The sequence below is a fragment of the Anabas testudineus genome, chromosome 21, assembly GCF_900324465.2.
Source record: "Anabas testudineus chromosome 21, fAnaTes1.2, whole genome shotgun sequence".
Taxonomy (NCBI): domain Eukaryota; kingdom Metazoa; phylum Chordata; class Actinopteri; order Anabantiformes; family Anabantidae; genus Anabas; species Anabas testudineus.
The window spans coordinates 858,067-874,610 of NC_046629.1; the positions used below are offsets into that span (position 1 = coordinate 858,067).

Consider the following 16,544-nt stretch of genomic DNA (forward strand, 5'->3'; position numbering starts at 1 on the left):
TGTATATTTACCAGATGTCTGTTTTATTGAACAGCGCCTCCCGGTCCTCCAGTTCAGCCCAGAGTCACCGACAGCACCAGGACTTCAGTCTCTCTGGCCTGGCTACCGCCTGAAGAAGAGGGTGGGTCTGTTGTAACTGGTTATTTCATTGAGATGCAGAAGGTGGACCAGGTGGAATGGACCCTGTGCAACACCACACCCACCAAGATGTGCGAGTACACCCTCACCCACATGCCCCAGGGTGCTGAGTACAAGTTCAGGGTAATCGCCTGCAATGCTGGTGGTTCTGGAGAGCCTGCTGAGATTCCTGGAGTGGTTAAAGTCCAGGAGATGCTTGGTATGTCAACATTCCATAATTTACAGTTGGTTTTTAGAGTCAAACTTTTTTAGATGAATTTGTAACTAAGTTGACAAATCTGTCTTCAGGTTATCCCGACTATGAGCTGGATCGTAAATATGAGGAGGGCTATGTGGTACGACAGGGTGGAGTTATTCATCTGTCTGTACCCATTAAGGGAAAACCCATTCCTATATGCAAGTGGACCAAAGATGGTCGTGACATCTCCCACCGTGCCATGATTGCCACTCATGATGACATTACTGAGTTGGTTATCAAAGAGGCACACAAAGATGACACTGGTACCTACGATCTAGTGCTGGAGAACAAATGTGGGCGAAAGGCTGTTTACATCAAGGTGAGCGGCACATTTGGCAGATTTTTGTGAAACATGATTTAAGTAAATGGAAATATCAGTAATCAGTATTACACTTTAAATTCTCTACATCGCCACTCTCCCCAGGTCAAGGTGATCGGTTGTCCTGACCCCCCAGAAGGACCTCTGGAGTTTGATGACATTCAGGCCAGATCAGTCCGGGTTAGCTGGAGGCCACCATCAGATGATGGTGGCTCTGACATTCTAGGATACATTGTGGAAAGGCGGGAGGTACCCAAGGCTGCCTGGTATACAGTGGGCGCACGGGTAACTGAGAACTCTCTGGTCGTGAAGGGTCTGAAGGAGAATGTGGAGTATCACTTTAGGGTATTTGCCGAAAACCAGTTTGGCATCAGCAGATCTCTCAAGTCTGATGAATCTGTCACACCAAAGACACCACTTTGTGAGTACTAATACTGTCTGTGTAATGCTGGCCACATAATAAGCACAGTGTACATTCATAATTCTGATGTCAGTATAGCTTGCTGAGGTACTAAGATCACTATTAACATGTTTTACCTTCAGGCCCACCTGAACCTCCCAGTAATCCACCTGAAATTATGGACGTAACCAAGTCCACAGTGTCTCTGTCCTGGGCCAGACCCCGAGATGATGGAGGCTCCCGTATCACAGGATACTATGTGGAAAGGAGAGAGGTGTCAACAGAGAAGTGGGTGCGCCACAACAAAACCCATATCACCACCACTATGTACAATGTCACTGGTCTTATCCCAGATGCAGAGTACACGTTTAGAGTCGTGGCTCAGAATGACATTGGCCAGAGTGAGCCTGGACCTGCTTCAGAGTCTGTGGTCTGCAAAGATCCATTTGGTTCGTTAACAATACACAACACCTCATCCATAGATTTAACACTCTTTCATACTGTTACTAATCGGATATTATTTTCTTTCTGTCTAGACAAACCCAGTCAGCCAGGAGAAATTGACATCATCTCTGTCACCAAAGACTCCATCACCATCCACTGGCTTAGGCCTGAACATGACGGTGGCAAGGAGATTCTGGGCTACTGGATTGAATTCAGGCAGGCTGGAGAGAGTGCCTGGAAGAAATGCAACAAGGAGCGCTCCAAGGATCGTCAGTTCACCATGGGCGGTTTGATGGAGGCAACTGAGTATGAGTTCAGAATCTTTGCCGAGAACGAGACTGGTCTCAGTCGACCTCGTCGCACACCCATGGGAATCAAGACCAAACTTAGTGGTGAGCTGATGCAGCATTAAGATCTAATAGAATAAAATAAAATAGAATGAACTGGTCAAAGCAACATTACATGTTTATTATATGTAACATTATCAAGTGTTGAAGTCAGTGGATTTTCTCACAGCAGTGCAATAAATCTCAATTTCTGAAGTAACCTTACAAAGCTAAACACTAAAACTAAACTTTGTTTAAATCAACAAGTTTTCATTTTAGCATAAATATATACAGTATATTCTGAAGTAGCAGTATCAGGAGTGCAAGAATATTACAAACCTTGTACAGGAAAAAATAGTAAAAAACTGCATAACTACATAAAGACATTGTTTATTTTAAACAATCTTTGCTGATATGTTTTTAGTTGGTGAGGCTCCAGCTTTGAAAGAAGAGATCCAAGATGTAACCACCAAGCTTGGGGAGTCTGGCACTCTGACTTGTGGCATCATTGGTAGACCTCTGCCTGAAATCAAGTGGTACCGCTATGGCAAGGAACTGATCCAGAGCCGCAAGTACAAGATGAGCTCAGATGGCCGTAATCATTCCCTCAGCATCTTGACAGATGAGCAGGAAGATGAGGGCCTGTACACCTGCAGGGCCATCAATGAGGCTGGAGAGATTGAGACCAGCGGCAAGCTGCGCCTGCAGGCACCACCTCAGTTCCACCCTGGCTTTCCTCTCAAAGAGAAGTACTTTGCTGGTGCCGGCACCAGCCTTCGTCTCCATGTTGTCTATATTGGTCGTCCCATCCCCCAGATAATGTGGTTCTATGGCAAGAAGCCTCTGAACCCATCTGAAAATGTGATTATTGAAAACACTGAAAGCTACACCCACTTGGTGGTGCGCAATGTCCAGAGAAAGACCCATGCTGGCCGCTACAAGGTGCAGCTCAGCAATGTGTTTGGAACCATTGACACTTCACTACGTGTTGAAATCCAAGGTACAAACTCCATAGGTCAAATGTCAATAATGGAAGTCACTAATGGAAAATGTTATTCTGTTGTTTACAATTTAGATGTTTCGACATGATTTTTGTTTAGTGGTTAAATATTATTAACATATATAAATGTATTTGTTTCAACCAACACATGTACAGTTAAAAAAGAGCTGTTAGTCATTCAATTTTCTTTCTTTTCAGATAAACCATGCATCCCTGAGGGCCCACTAATTGTTGAAGCCCTGCTGAAGAGCTCGGTTGTCATCAGCTGGAAGGCTCCCAAGGATGATGGAGGATCCATGATCACAAATTACCTTGTGGAGAAACGTGAGGCCAAAGAAGGTGAGCAGTGGCACCTGGTGTCCTCCTCCATCTCTGGCACCACCTGTCGTATTTCAAACCTGACAGAGAATGCTGGATACTACTTCAGAGTCTCTGCTCAGAACCAGTATGGTGTCAGTGAGTCTCTGGAGATCCCATCAGTGGTCATCATCAAGAGTCCATTTGGTAAGTCCTTTCAAAGTTCCTTTGAGCTTTCGTTAATTTAGCTACTATACTATTCACTGCAGTAAGGCAGACAACTTCATCACTACAATAACATCCTTTGTTTCTCAGAAAAACCTGGCATCCCACAGCAGCCCTTCATCATCAGCTCTACCAAGGACTCTTGTGTTGTCTGCTGGAAGCCTCCAAGCAGTGATGGAGGAGCTAAAATAACCAACTACTACCTGGAGAAACGTGAGAAAAAACAGAACAAGTGGATGTCAGTAACCACCAAAAAGATTGTTGAGACTAGCTACGAGGTCACGGGATTGATTGAAAGCTTTGAGTACGAGTTCCGTGTCAAGTGTGAGAACATGGGTGGTGAGAGCGACTGGAGTGAGATCTCTGAGCCCGTTATCCCCAAGTCCGACCAGGCTCCTCGTGCCCCAACATTTAGGGAGGAGATCAGGGACATGACTGTAAAATACCACGCCAGTGCCACCTTTGTTACAAAGGTACTATAAACTACTACTACTAAGAATTTGTGTGTGTGTTTTAAATATATATATATATATATATATATATATATATATATATACACATATATATATATATATACACACACTTTGGGTGTGCATTTTCCTGCAGTGTAGTGAACATATGTAGCTTATTTTTCCAGCAAATTCATAACACTTTTTTTTCTATGACAAGGTGGTGGGACATCCCAAACCTGTGGTGAAATGGTATCGCAGTGGAAAGGAGATCCTGGCAGATGGAACAAAGATCAAAGCCCTGGAGTTCAAGGGAGGTTACTATCAGCTGGTCATCACTGCTGCAGATGAAAACGATGCCTCAGTTTACCAAGTCAGAGCAACCAACTCATCGGGATCCATTTCTACCACAGCCAACCTGGAGGTGGAAGGTAATGATATAACTGTAATTATTCATTATCTTATAGAGAATCCATTAAGTGATATTTTTTCAGGTGTCACTTCTTACATAGAAATCTTAATCTTAATAACTGTTGTTTATAATGTTTTTTATTTACTTTAATTCCAGTTCCTGCCAAGATCCACCTGCCTGATGAGCTCAAAGGTATGGGAGCAGTCCATGCTGTCCGGGGTGATCACATCACAATCAAGATCCCCATCTCTGGCAAGCCTGAGCCAGCAATCACTTGGCAGAAGGGTCAGGAAATTCTCTCTAACTCACCATATCATCAAGTCATCACCACCAGGTCTTTCACTTCCCTCGTTTTCCAGAAGGGAATGCAGAGGAGGGATACTGGCTACTACATTATTACTGCGAAGAACAGGTTTGGAATGGACAAGCAAACCATTGAAGTGAATGTAGTTGACACACCTGAAGCTCCAAAAGGACTTGTGGTTAGTGACATTGCTCGGGACTCCATCACCCTGACCTGGGAGCCACCTGCCAGTGATGGTGGAAGTGACATCATTAGCTACATTGTAGAGAAATGTCCCACTACAGCTGACAGATGGATCCGTGCAGGACAGACCACTGATTGCAGCATCACCATCATCAATGTATTCGGAAAGACCAAGTACCAGTTCCGTGTCATTGCTGAGAACCAGTTTGGCCTGAGCCCTCCTTCTGACCCAACTGAGCCAATCACTACAAAGGAGGACAAGTCAGTAATTAGGAACTATGATGAGGAAGTGGATGAAACCAGAGTTATTACCAAGGAGGAGGCTGTATCCTACAAGGTGAAGGAGCTGTCCTCCAAGTATATCATCTCTGAAGAGCTTGCCCGCTGCCAGTTTGGAACAGTCCACCGCTGCGTGGAGATTGCCACAAAGAAGACCTTCATGGCCAAGTTTATCAAGGTCAGGGGAACTGACCGTGAGTTGGTTCTCAGGGAAATCGAGGCACTCAATGTAGCAAGACACAAGAATGTCATCTACTTGCATGAATACTTTGAAAGCATGGAAGAAATCATTCTGATTTATGAATTCATTTCTGGAGTAGACATCTTTGAGCGTCTTGGCACTAGCAACTTTGAGCTTTCAGAGCAGGAGATTGTACGCTACCTGAGACAAGTCTGCTCTACCCTCAAGTTCTTGCATAGCCAAAACTTCGGCCACTTTGATATTCACCCTGACAACATTGTCTACACCACAAGGAGAAGCTCCAACATAAAGATTATCGAGATGGGCCAGGCTAGGCTTCTGGTGCCAGGTGAAAACATCAGAATGTTGTTTTCTGCTCCAGAATATTATGCTCCTGAGGTCCACCGCCATGACCTGGTCACAACAGCGACTGATATGTGGTCTGTTGGTGTTATGGCTTATGTTCTGCTCAGCGGTCTTAATCCATTTGCGGCAGAGTCCACTACAAAGATGATTGAGAACATCTCCAACTGTGAGTATATCTTTGACAATGAAGCTTTTAAGGACATCAGCCTGGAGGCTATGGACTTTGTGGACAGGCTTCTAGTCAAGGACATGAAGCTCCGTATGACAGCTCATGAGGCTCTTGAGCATCCATGGCTCAAAATGAAGATTGAGCATGTCAGCAACAGGGTCATTAAGACACTAAGACATAGAAGATACTACCAAACTCTAGTAAAAAGGGTAGACTCTATTGTGTCAGCAGCTCGTGTGGCCTATGGTGGTGCCTTCAAAAATCAGAGAGGACAGGCTGTGGGTAAGGTGAAGATTGGAACAGAGTATCGTGGCCTCCGAGCTGGTCCAGTCATGCATGGGTCAGCTGAGGAAGGTGGCCATGTGAGATTCACGTGTAGCATTTTCAACTATGACAAGAGTACACAAGTGTCATGGTACTTTGGAAACCGTCAGCTTCACACAAGTCAGAAGTATGAGATTACTTATAGTAACGGTTTTGCCAGCATCTATGTGAAAGACATTGAAGACGGTGATGACGGTGTCTACAAATGCAAGGTGTTGAGTGATGATGGAGAGGACAGTGCTTATGGCGAGCTCTTTGTTGAGACAGTGAGGAGCATCAGGGAGCACTATATAAGCCGCTCCATCAAGAAACTAAGGAAGAGAGTTGACAGGACAAAACTCCTGCAGAGACCTCCAGAGTTCACTTTGCCTCTCTATAATTGCACAGCCTATGTTGGCGAAGATGTTCGTTTCGGTGTCACTATTACAGTGCACCCGGAGCCTCATGTAACATGGCTAAAGAATGGAGATAGGATTAAGCCAGGTGATGATTACAGCAAATACACCATAACTAGTGATAAGGGTCTGTACCAGCTAATGATCCACAATGTGGACTTGAATGATGACGCAGAATACAGTGTTGTAGCCAGCAACAAGTTTGGAGAAGACAGCTGTAAAGCCCGTCTTACTGTGACACCTCATCCTGTGATGGAAGAAACTATGAGGCCCATGTTTAAACGTCTGCTGGCTAATGTTGAGTGCATTGAGGGGCATAGTGTCTGTTTTGAACTCAGAGTCTCAGGAATCCCAGTTCCTACTCTAAAATGGGAGAAAGATGGCCATCCACTACAGTTTGGACCCAAAGTCATTGTCATACAGGAAGACATTGACTACTATGTCCTGCATATCCGAGAGACTCTCCTTGAGGACTCAGGTGTGTACAAGGTTACTGCAACCAACTCTGCTGGGTCTGTAAGCTGCCAGGGTACACTGAAGGTGGACCGCCTTACGTATACCAGGAGAGAGTACAAGAACGAGGAGGAGAAATATAGACACATTCAGAAACAAATTGATAAGACCAACAAGATGGCTCAGCAGATTGTTGCCACTGAAGAACTTGTACCTCTCAACCCAACAGCCCAAGAGGCTCTCAAATTTGCTGCAGAGATATACAAGCCTGCAGTGAGCACCAAGAACATTGAGGGTGAGTTTGACATCACAGTTGAGAAATCTGAGACCAAGAAACTGGAGGAGGAGAGGAGGATTTTCATGCCATATGAGATCCCTGAACCTGTGGTTCATGATCCCAAAGTTCTAGATGAGGACAAAGCTATCAAACAGTTTGTACCTCTTTCTGACATGAAGTGGTACAGAAAGCTGAGAGACCAATATGAAATTCCAGAGAGGATGGAGAGGATTGTGCAGAAGAGGCAGAGACGCATTCGTTTGTCTAGGTGGGAGCAGTTCTACGTCATGCCACTTCCTAGAATCACCGACCAATACAGACCCAGATGGCGTATTCCAAAACTCACTCTGGATGATCTGGAGACTGTCAGGCCTGCACGTCGTTCCCCCTCACCAGAATCCGAGGCCTCTTTCAGATCTAGAAGGAGATCGCTGGGAGACCTCAGTGATGAGGAGCTGTTGATGCCTGTTGATGACTACCTTTCCATGAGAAGAACAGAGGAGGAGAGAATGATGCTGGAGGATGAACTGGAGCTCGGCTTTTCTGCTTCTCCTCCTGGAAGCCCTGTCCGTGTTGAGCGCCGTGCCATGGTACGTGAAGAGAGAAGAGAGGAGGTGAAGCATGAGGCAGCTGAGGTTGTGGAGACAAAGAAGAAACGCACAGTTTCTCAGTATATGAGGAGGAGAAGGTCGCTGTCTCCTACATACATTGAGCTCATGCGTCCAGTCTCAGAGCTGATTAGACCACCACGTGCCAGGCCTCCTGTGGAAGCAGAGGGAGAAATCGTGGAGAGGAGGTCCCCAACACCAGAGAGAACCCGTCCTCGCTCTCCCAGCCCCATCAAATCTGTTGAGAGGTCATCACGCTCCTCTTCCAGGTTTGAAAGGTCTGCCCGTTTTGACATAATGTCCCGGTATGAGGCCAGAAAGGCTGCTTTGAAGTCTGAGAGGAAATATCAGGTTGTCAGCCAGTCACCTTTCAGCCTGGACCATGCTCCTCGTGTGACTGTCAGGATGCGCTCTCATCGCATACCCACTGGCCAAGACACCAAATTCACCCTGAATGTCCAAGCCAAGCCAGAGGCTGAGGTTAAGTGGTTTCACAATGGAAGTTCTATATCTGAAAGCAGTGAGAAATATGTGTTCACCAATATGAGTGGTGTTTTGTCAATCACTATTCTGGACTGCCAGGAAGAGGATAGTGGCACATACCGCTGTGTGTGCTCCAACACCAAGGGAGAAGCTTCAGACTATGCCACCTTGGAGGTGTCTGGTGGTGGCTACACCACCTTCTCCTCTTGCCGCAAAGATGAGGAAGCTCCCAAAGCACATGTTCCTGAAATCACTCGAATTGACCACTATCACACCACCCACTTCAAAGCTGGCTATGCTTCCGAGAGCCATTTTGAGGTGGAAGAAAGCAAGTTAAAGCTGACTGAAACCCATGAAGTTGTCACACGCGAAAAATATGCTGCCACCTCTGAAAGGTACTCATCAGCAGAGAGGTACGACTCATTGGTCAAGCACTCTTCCACTGAATACTTATCATCTGGTTCTTCCTACTCGTCTGACAAGTTTTCTCTGACTGAGAGACACACCACATCTGAAGCTAAAGTTAAGTCATCTGCTGTTGTTGCTGAGGATGTTTCTGTCCGCAAAGTGAAGCCCTCACTTCCTGCCAAAATCCTCACTAAGCCCCAGTCTGTGACAGTTGCAGAGGGAGAGACAGCGAGATTCTCATGTGATATCGATGGGGACCCTTCACCCACTGTAACATGGGTGTACAAGAGCAGAACCATTGTCTCATCTCACCGCGTCCAGGTCATCACCACACAGTACAAATCCAACCTGGAGATCTCCTCTGTGACTACCTCAGATGAGGGCAGTTACACAGTAGTGGTTGAGAACTCAGCAGGTAGACAGGAGGCTCACTTCACTTTAACTATCCGTAGACCACCTCCCAAAGAGGAAGTCACAGCTGTCAAATCACCTGAGCCCTCTGTAAAGTCACCCACTCCCAGTGTCAAGTCACCAGAGCCTTCAGTCACATCCCCTGTTCCCGATGTAAAGTTGCCAGAAGCCAGCAAGAAATCATCTGAGCCTCCAGTTAAATCACCAGCTCCAAGTGTCAAGTCTCCTGAACCAATTGCAGTGTCTCCGGCAACAAGCTTAAAATCACCACCTCCAAGTGTCAAGTCTCCTGAACCTGAAGGAGTTAAGTCACCAAGAGGTATAAAATCTCCTGAACCTAAACTCAAGTCAGCAACACCCATCAAATCACCTGAACCAGTGGAAGTAAAATCTCCTCGGGGAGTCAAATCTCCAGAACCTTCAGGCATTAAAACACCAAAGGGTGTGAAGTCCCCAGAGCCAGCTGGAATGAAAACACCAAAGGGCATCAAGTCCCCAGAGCCTTCAGGCATTAAATCGCCAAGGGGCTTAAAGTCCCCTGAGCCTGAGGGAATCAAATCACCCCCCAGGGTGAAGTCTCCTACTCCCATCATGTCACCAAAAAGGGTTGTGTCTCCGCCTACTGTCAAATCCCCAACCCCAAAACCTCCTAAGGTTGTGAGCCAGTTAACAGCCGAGGCCCATGAGGGCTCAGTCAGGATGTCCTGTGTGTGTGAGAGCAGTTTGAAGGAGGTGGTGTGGTATGTTAATGGGAGAAGGCTTTCACAGAGCAGCCGATTTGAGATGCACTTCTCTGAGGGCTCTTGCAGCCTTAAAATCCATGATTTGGCAGACAGTGATCAGGGGGAGTACACCTGTGAAATGACATCGGAGAGAGGAGTATCCAAGTCGTCGTTCTCCTTCACTGGACAGGTGTTCCAGTCTATACGCACGAAGATCACTGCTTACCGTGAGCAGCAAGTGGCACTTAAAGGTAAGCACCTACCTAAAATATTTTGGACAAATTTAGTACCAATTAAAAGAATTGGGATTTCTGACGAGATGGACACATTTACGGTTTTCATCTTGTCATGTATAGGTTCAGCGATGATGAGTCATAAGGAGACATCATCGTCCATGAAAATGAAGAAAGAAATCCACACAGTGGAGGAGTCGTCATTCTCATCCTCTGCCCAGCAGGCAATGATGGCGTCCATGATAGAGTCAAGCTCCTTCAGTAGCATGGCAGCTGAGATGAAGTTTGAAACCATGTCCATGTCCAGCAGGTCCTCCATGGCATCTGAGACATATGCTATGAGCTCTAGCAGCCACACAGAGATGACCTCTCACATGGAGGGATCCTCATTCAGAGCAATCGGTAAGCCTATGTGTAGACAAGACCTGTTAAACAACAGTTCTTTGGAGCTTGTATCATTTCAAAGGAAGCTTTTTTATGTTTAATATTCATTTGTTACAGTTCTGAGTAAATGGCTACAAAGTCAAAACGCTCTACGATGAAATAGTAACTTATAGAATTATTTAATTATTAACAACCAAGTCCTATATATAGACTATAGGTTGATCTGATGTGTGGTTTTTAGGTTCTGCTCCTAGGATTGAGGCTCTGCCAGAAGACATCAGCATTGAGCCAGGCAAAGTCCTGACAGTCGCTTGCGCCTTCTCTGGCGATGCCAAACACATCGAGTGGTCTCGAAGAGGAAGAACCATTGAGGTGACAGCTGGTGGACGCTTCCACATAGAGACCACAGAGGACCTGACCACCCTCATCATCACTGGGGTAAAGGAGGAAGATGCTGGAACCTATACCCTCAAACTATCCAACGAGCTTGGATCTGACACAGCGACTGTTCACATTAGCATTCGATCAGTGTAAAGAAAATAAATTTAATCTTCCCATCTTCCCCATTGCCCTACTTCCATGCCTTTTTATTTATTAATTGAGCAAAATAATCTACTTGATAAAGATCTGGATTTCTGTTCTTGTAAATATGAACTATTTTTGTACCAATCTTGACATTAATTTATGCCAAACTAGACTAAAGTCTAAAGTTGTTGTAACATGTGCCATATTGGATAACTATGACTTAGGATTTTTGATCCATTTTTCTGTGACATGTACATAATGTATATAGCCGAATTTAACGGTTATGGAAAATGTTATGCATTGTTATTTATGACAATAATATTAACTGAAACTAAATGAAACTAAATGAGGTTTAACAGGAGAAAGTTTCATTAGGAACGAATACCCTGTTAAACTGAGAAACTAAACTCTGTGCCTCAACGATAAGTTGAAGTCTTAAGATTGCCTCAACAGGTAGAGAGGCTCCCTGTTGACGTTAACTCAATCAGAGACATACTATGAATGCACTGCTGGAGAGTGATAGTAGTGCTGTTGTGTTGGAAGAAGACCGTGAGATCCTGAGTGCTGTTTGCATTTACCCTCATGTAAGCAGGACGACTGGACCTCGCCTCTGACTGATTATGTCATAACGCCATTTCGATGACATGCTCACAGTGCGAGCGGCCTGCACTCCCTGAGCACAAGTGTTTCTTTTGTTGTTGTGCGCTCTGCTTCTGGCAAACAACCACTTGATCAGGCTTCTCAGTAGTACCATCAACCTGGCCAATCCCATTGATTAAGAGTCCATCCAGTGCTTGTTTGCAGAGGCAGAGCTGTCTCTTGGAGGTCTGCAGTGTGTGTTTGTGTTTTAGTTTTTAGAAGTTCATCTGTCAGTTAAGCAGGGCACCGCCAGTCAAAAACACTGCAGCTCATACTAACCGCCAGTGTGTTCAGTGTTGCGGACTGCCCCGCACTTTGGGTTGGTTGAAGTTAGATTGTAGTGTTGAGTATTTTCGCAGCCTCCTTGAGTGTTTCTCCAATTATTGATTTAATAAAGCATGATTATCAGCACCACAGGACGGGTCTGCTGTGGTTATTTGTGTCCAATTCTTGCAATTTCTGACAAAAGATCAACACATACACACATATTTGAAATGAGACATCTACTTTTAAAGCCTGGAAGAGCATCCGAAGACCTCATCAAGTCCATCTGCAAACAAGTAACAACAAATCATACTTGTTTGTGCTGTACAGTTTTATGTGGTGTGTGTAATTAGATGGATGTTGATGATGATCCTTACACAGTTCATATTTTTTTAGTTGAAGCTGACAGGCTACATCTAAAGAACTCAATCAACCACAAAATGTTTAGATCCCGTTTGTTTTGTTCTTTGTTGAGACGGTGAGGAGCATCAAGAAGCACTATGTTAGCCGCTCCATCAGGAAATGAGGTGGAGGACAAAACTCCTGCAGAGACCACCAGAGCTCACTTTGCCTCTCTATAATTGCACTTTGCAGCCTATGTTGGCTTTGTTAAGTAGCTAAAGCTGCTGTAAAGTACATCAACACTGTACTTACTACCTCTGGAACTATTATACCCCTTACAAACAGAGGTTTTTTAACCTTTTTATACTGAGTATGTCCAATTAGATCCCCACAAATGTTCTGTAATTGAGAGATTACTGATTTTAATTTTTTATAGTGTTGGGATATAAAGTTGTGCTTTATTGTGTGTAAACAGACACATTCTACAACTTCTAGATGATCCAAATTGCAGCACGTCTCATTTTGATCAGTACAAAAGGACACGTTACTCCAGTGATCTGATCTCTGCACTGGCTTCATGTAGCTGCGGCATCAGGTTCTGCCAGTGAACAGCATCTGTGGTCTGTAAGATCCCAGATTAAATTAATCAGCTCAGTGGTTCCACAATGTTGGAACAACCTACCCACCTCTGTAAGCCCTGTGGAAAACAGGGCTCTGCACGTAAATCTTTTATGAAAAAGAAAACAAAAAAAACTGGCACCCCATGAAACTGAAACAGTTCTTTACAGATCACCTTACTTTAAAGTTCTTTTCCTCAGCTTAGACGTTTTTTTTTTTTTTGTATCTCAATTGTATATCACTGTGGATGAAATGTAAACATAGTTTGAAGCTCAATAAAACATGAATTAATGCAAACAATGTGTGTGGACGACATCAAAACATCACAGGTAAAAGGTAAAACAATTCTAACTTTAATCCTCAGAAGTCTGTTTCCAATCAAAACATATATTATGAAATATATCTTTCTATCTTAAAACATAACCTCTTTACCTGAAGCTACACAGATATATACTATATACTATACTATACTAATAATAAGTTATTTATTTAGCAGATGTTAAAATTACTAAATGTAAAGGACTTTGAAACGGAAGCTGGAAGCTTGGATGTGTTGGGCTACCTGTGTTTTTTGTTTCTTATGTGAATCAGTATCTAAGGCATATTTAGAAAAGTGCTCTATAAATAAACATATTATTATTATTATTAGAAACTAAGTCAATAACAGCAGCGTGACATAGCTGCTCAGCTGACATGAACACTAGTTTAAACCACTTACTAGGATTCTCACAAAAGTCTTTGTGTTTCTGTTTGTTAATTTATTAAGACATGAACAGTCTATTAACTTACTCTAATATTCACATACACTGACTGAATCATTCTGTTGAGAGAAAAGGCAGCGCAAAAGACAAGAATCAGGGTAAATTAGCACAATACAGACACAAATTCCTTGGTGGCTTCATCTTCTTCTTCTTCTCTTTCGGCTTTTCCCATTAGGGGTCACCACCTACTGTAACTCTATCATGAACATCTTCTACCCTCACACTAGCCAACCTCATGTCCTCTGTTATAACATCCATATATCTCCTCTTTGGTCGTCCTCTTGTCCTCTTGCCTGGCAGCTCCATCTCCAACATCCTTCTACCAATATACTCACTATCCCTCCTCTGAACATGTCCAAACCATCTCAGTCTGGCCTCTCTGACTTTGTCGCTAACACATGCAACGTGAGCCGTCCCTCTGATGTACTCGTTCCTTATTCTGTCTAACCTGGTCACTCCTAAGGAGAACCTCAACATCTTCATCTCCGCTACCTCCATCTCAGCCTCTTGTCTCTGTCTCACTGCTACCGTCTCTAACCCATAGAGCAGAGCTGGTCTCACCACTGTCTTGTACACCTTTCCTTTGAGTCTTGCTGACACTCTTCTGTCACACAACACTCCTGACACTTTCCTCCACCCACTCCAACCTGCCTGCACTCGCCTCTTCACCTCTTTTCCACACTCTCCATCACACTGAACTGTTGACCCTAAGTACTTAAACTCCTGCACCTTCTTCACCTCAGCCCCCTGTAACCTAACGCTTCTACCTTGATCCCTCTTGTTCAGACACATGTATTCTGTCTTACTACGACTGACCTTCATGCCTCTTCTTTCTAGAGCAAACCTCCACCTCTCTAGCTGTTCCTCCACCTGCTCTCTACTCTCACTGAAAATCACAATGTCATCCGCAAACATCATTGTCCAGGGAGATTCCTGTCTGACCTCATCTGTCAGCCTGTCCATCAGCATAGCAAACAAGAAGGGACTCAAAGCTGATCCTTGGTGTAGTCCCACCTCCACCTTGAACTCCTCTGTCTGACCTACAGCACATCTCACCACCGTCATACTTCTCTCATACATGTCCTGAACTACTCTGACGTACTTCTCTGCCACTCCCGACGACCTCATACAGTACCACAGCTCCTCCCTCGGCACCCTGTCATACGCCTTCTCTAAATCTAAAAACACACAATGCAGCTCCTTCTGACCATCTCTGTACTTTTCCACCAACACTCTCAAAGCAAAAAGGGCATCAGTGGTACTTACGGGGCATGAAACCATACTGCTGCTCACAAATCTCCACCTTCTTCCTAAGCCTGGCTTCCACTACTCTTTCCCACAGCTTCATTGTGTGGCTCATCAACTTTATTCCTCTTTAGTTGCTGCAGTTCTGCGTGTCACCCTTGTTCTTAAAGATCGGAACCAGAACACTTCTCCTCCATTCCTCAGGCATCTTCTCACTCTCTAGAATCCCATTGAACAAACTGGTTAGAAACTCCACTGCTGTCTCTCCTAAGCACTTCCACACCTCCACAGGTACGTCATCAGGACCAACAGCCTTTCCACTCTTCATCCTTTTCAGAGCCTTCCTAACCTCATCCTTTCCAATCTCTGCTATTTCCTGCTCCACAACATCCACATCTTCCTCCCTTCTTTCCCTGTCATTTTCCTCGTTCATCAGATCCTCAAAATACTCCTTCCATCTTTCCTGCACACTCTCCTGGGTTGTTAGTACCTTTCCATCTCTGTCCTTAATCACCTTTATCTGTTGCACATCCTTCCCATCTCTATCTCTCTGTCTGGTACAGAAGTCACTGGCTTGCAACCCCTGTGGCTAGATTACCTGGTGGCTTCATAAACCACTTTAAACTGTTGTCTGACACCATTCAGTGCTCTCTGAGAAATATAATAATACTTATTGAATGGGATGATTTGATGTTAAATAAAGCACAACTTGATTAATATTTTAATTTGAAGAGGGTATTGAAAATAAAGTGTGTGTTAAATTATATATAAATTATGTTAAATCATACTTCATTAAAGTAGCTCAAGAATGTAAATGCAAAATGTATGAATGTCAAATATTATGTTCATGCTAAACACTATCCAACTACAAAACATATAATAACCTGCAGCATACTGATGCAGTATTATAATATGTTAACATTTGGCTATGCTAATTACTATATTAGCACAATGCCAGTAAATATAAAACAATATATGTTAGGTTCAAGTTTCAACATATTTCTTAGAAATAAAAAAAAATAGCCTACACCAATGTCCAAAACTGAGTGAAACCTTTTAACCACAATGTTAACAATAAACAGTGATCGTTAAATAAATGAATGAACTAAATCACAGTTTGAAGCAAGACTCAACTACTTTCAGACTTATGCTATAAAAGCACAAAAATACACAAAAGAAAATTTTACGTTTATTAGGTTGTACTTAGCGATATGGTATATTTATATTAAAGATACTAATGTGTCTTAGATTAAGTGCATGTTGAAGTACAATTGCTATAAACAGCAATGGCTGACCAAAGTGCTGTACACAGCTAGTCAGAAGAAAAACAAGCAATTAAGACAATACTTAAAACAATGAATAATAAATAAGATGACAATAAAAACAAAAGAATAAAACAAACACAGAGTCTTCATGCTGAATTAAAAGCCAGAGAGTAAAAATAAGTCTTCAAGTAAGTTTTAAAAATGGACAATGAAGGTGCCTGCCTAATGTGCAGTGGTAGGGCATTCCATAATTTGGGTGCTGCAACGGCAAAAGCTCTGTCCCCTCTAGGCTTCCACCTTGACTTCGGTACTGTCAGGAGGAGCTGGTCAGCTGACCTGAGAGACCGGGAAGGAGCATAGGGGATAAGTAGCTCAGCTAGATAAGTGGGGGCAAGACCGTATAAAGATTTAAAAACAATTAAAAGCGTTTTAATATGAACTCTAAAATGCACAGGCA

At 43.8% G+C, this 16,544-nt stretch overlaps 1 protein-coding gene across 1 annotated transcript in view; it reads left to right on the forward strand.

Annotated features, from left to right (window-relative positions):
• ttn.2 (titin, tandem duplicate 2) overlaps positions 1 to 11,999 on the forward strand; it is a 195,467-nt gene extending 183,468 nt beyond the window's left edge. Inside the window, exons 230-241 of the mRNA XM_026376595.1 lie at positions 35 to 337; positions 427 to 695; positions 801 to 1,116; positions 1,239 to 1,544; positions 1,632 to 1,931; positions 2,290 to 2,865; positions 3,064 to 3,369; positions 3,478 to 3,860; positions 4,057 to 4,267; positions 4,405 to 10,062; positions 10,168 to 10,446; positions 10,670 to 11,999. Coding sequence (XP_026232380.1) covers positions 35 to 337; positions 427 to 695; positions 801 to 1,116; positions 1,239 to 1,544; positions 1,632 to 1,931; positions 2,290 to 2,865; positions 3,064 to 3,369; positions 3,478 to 3,860; positions 4,057 to 4,267; positions 4,405 to 10,062; positions 10,168 to 10,446; positions 10,670 to 10,962 — 9,200 coding nt within the window. The 3' untranslated portion in view covers positions 10,963 to 11,999. The remainder of the gene's footprint in view (positions 1 to 34; positions 338 to 426; positions 696 to 800; positions 1,117 to 1,238; positions 1,545 to 1,631; positions 1,932 to 2,289; positions 2,866 to 3,063; positions 3,370 to 3,477; positions 3,861 to 4,056; positions 4,268 to 4,404; positions 10,063 to 10,167; positions 10,447 to 10,669) is intronic.
• Positions 12,000 to 16,544: the final 4,545 nt, after the last annotated feature.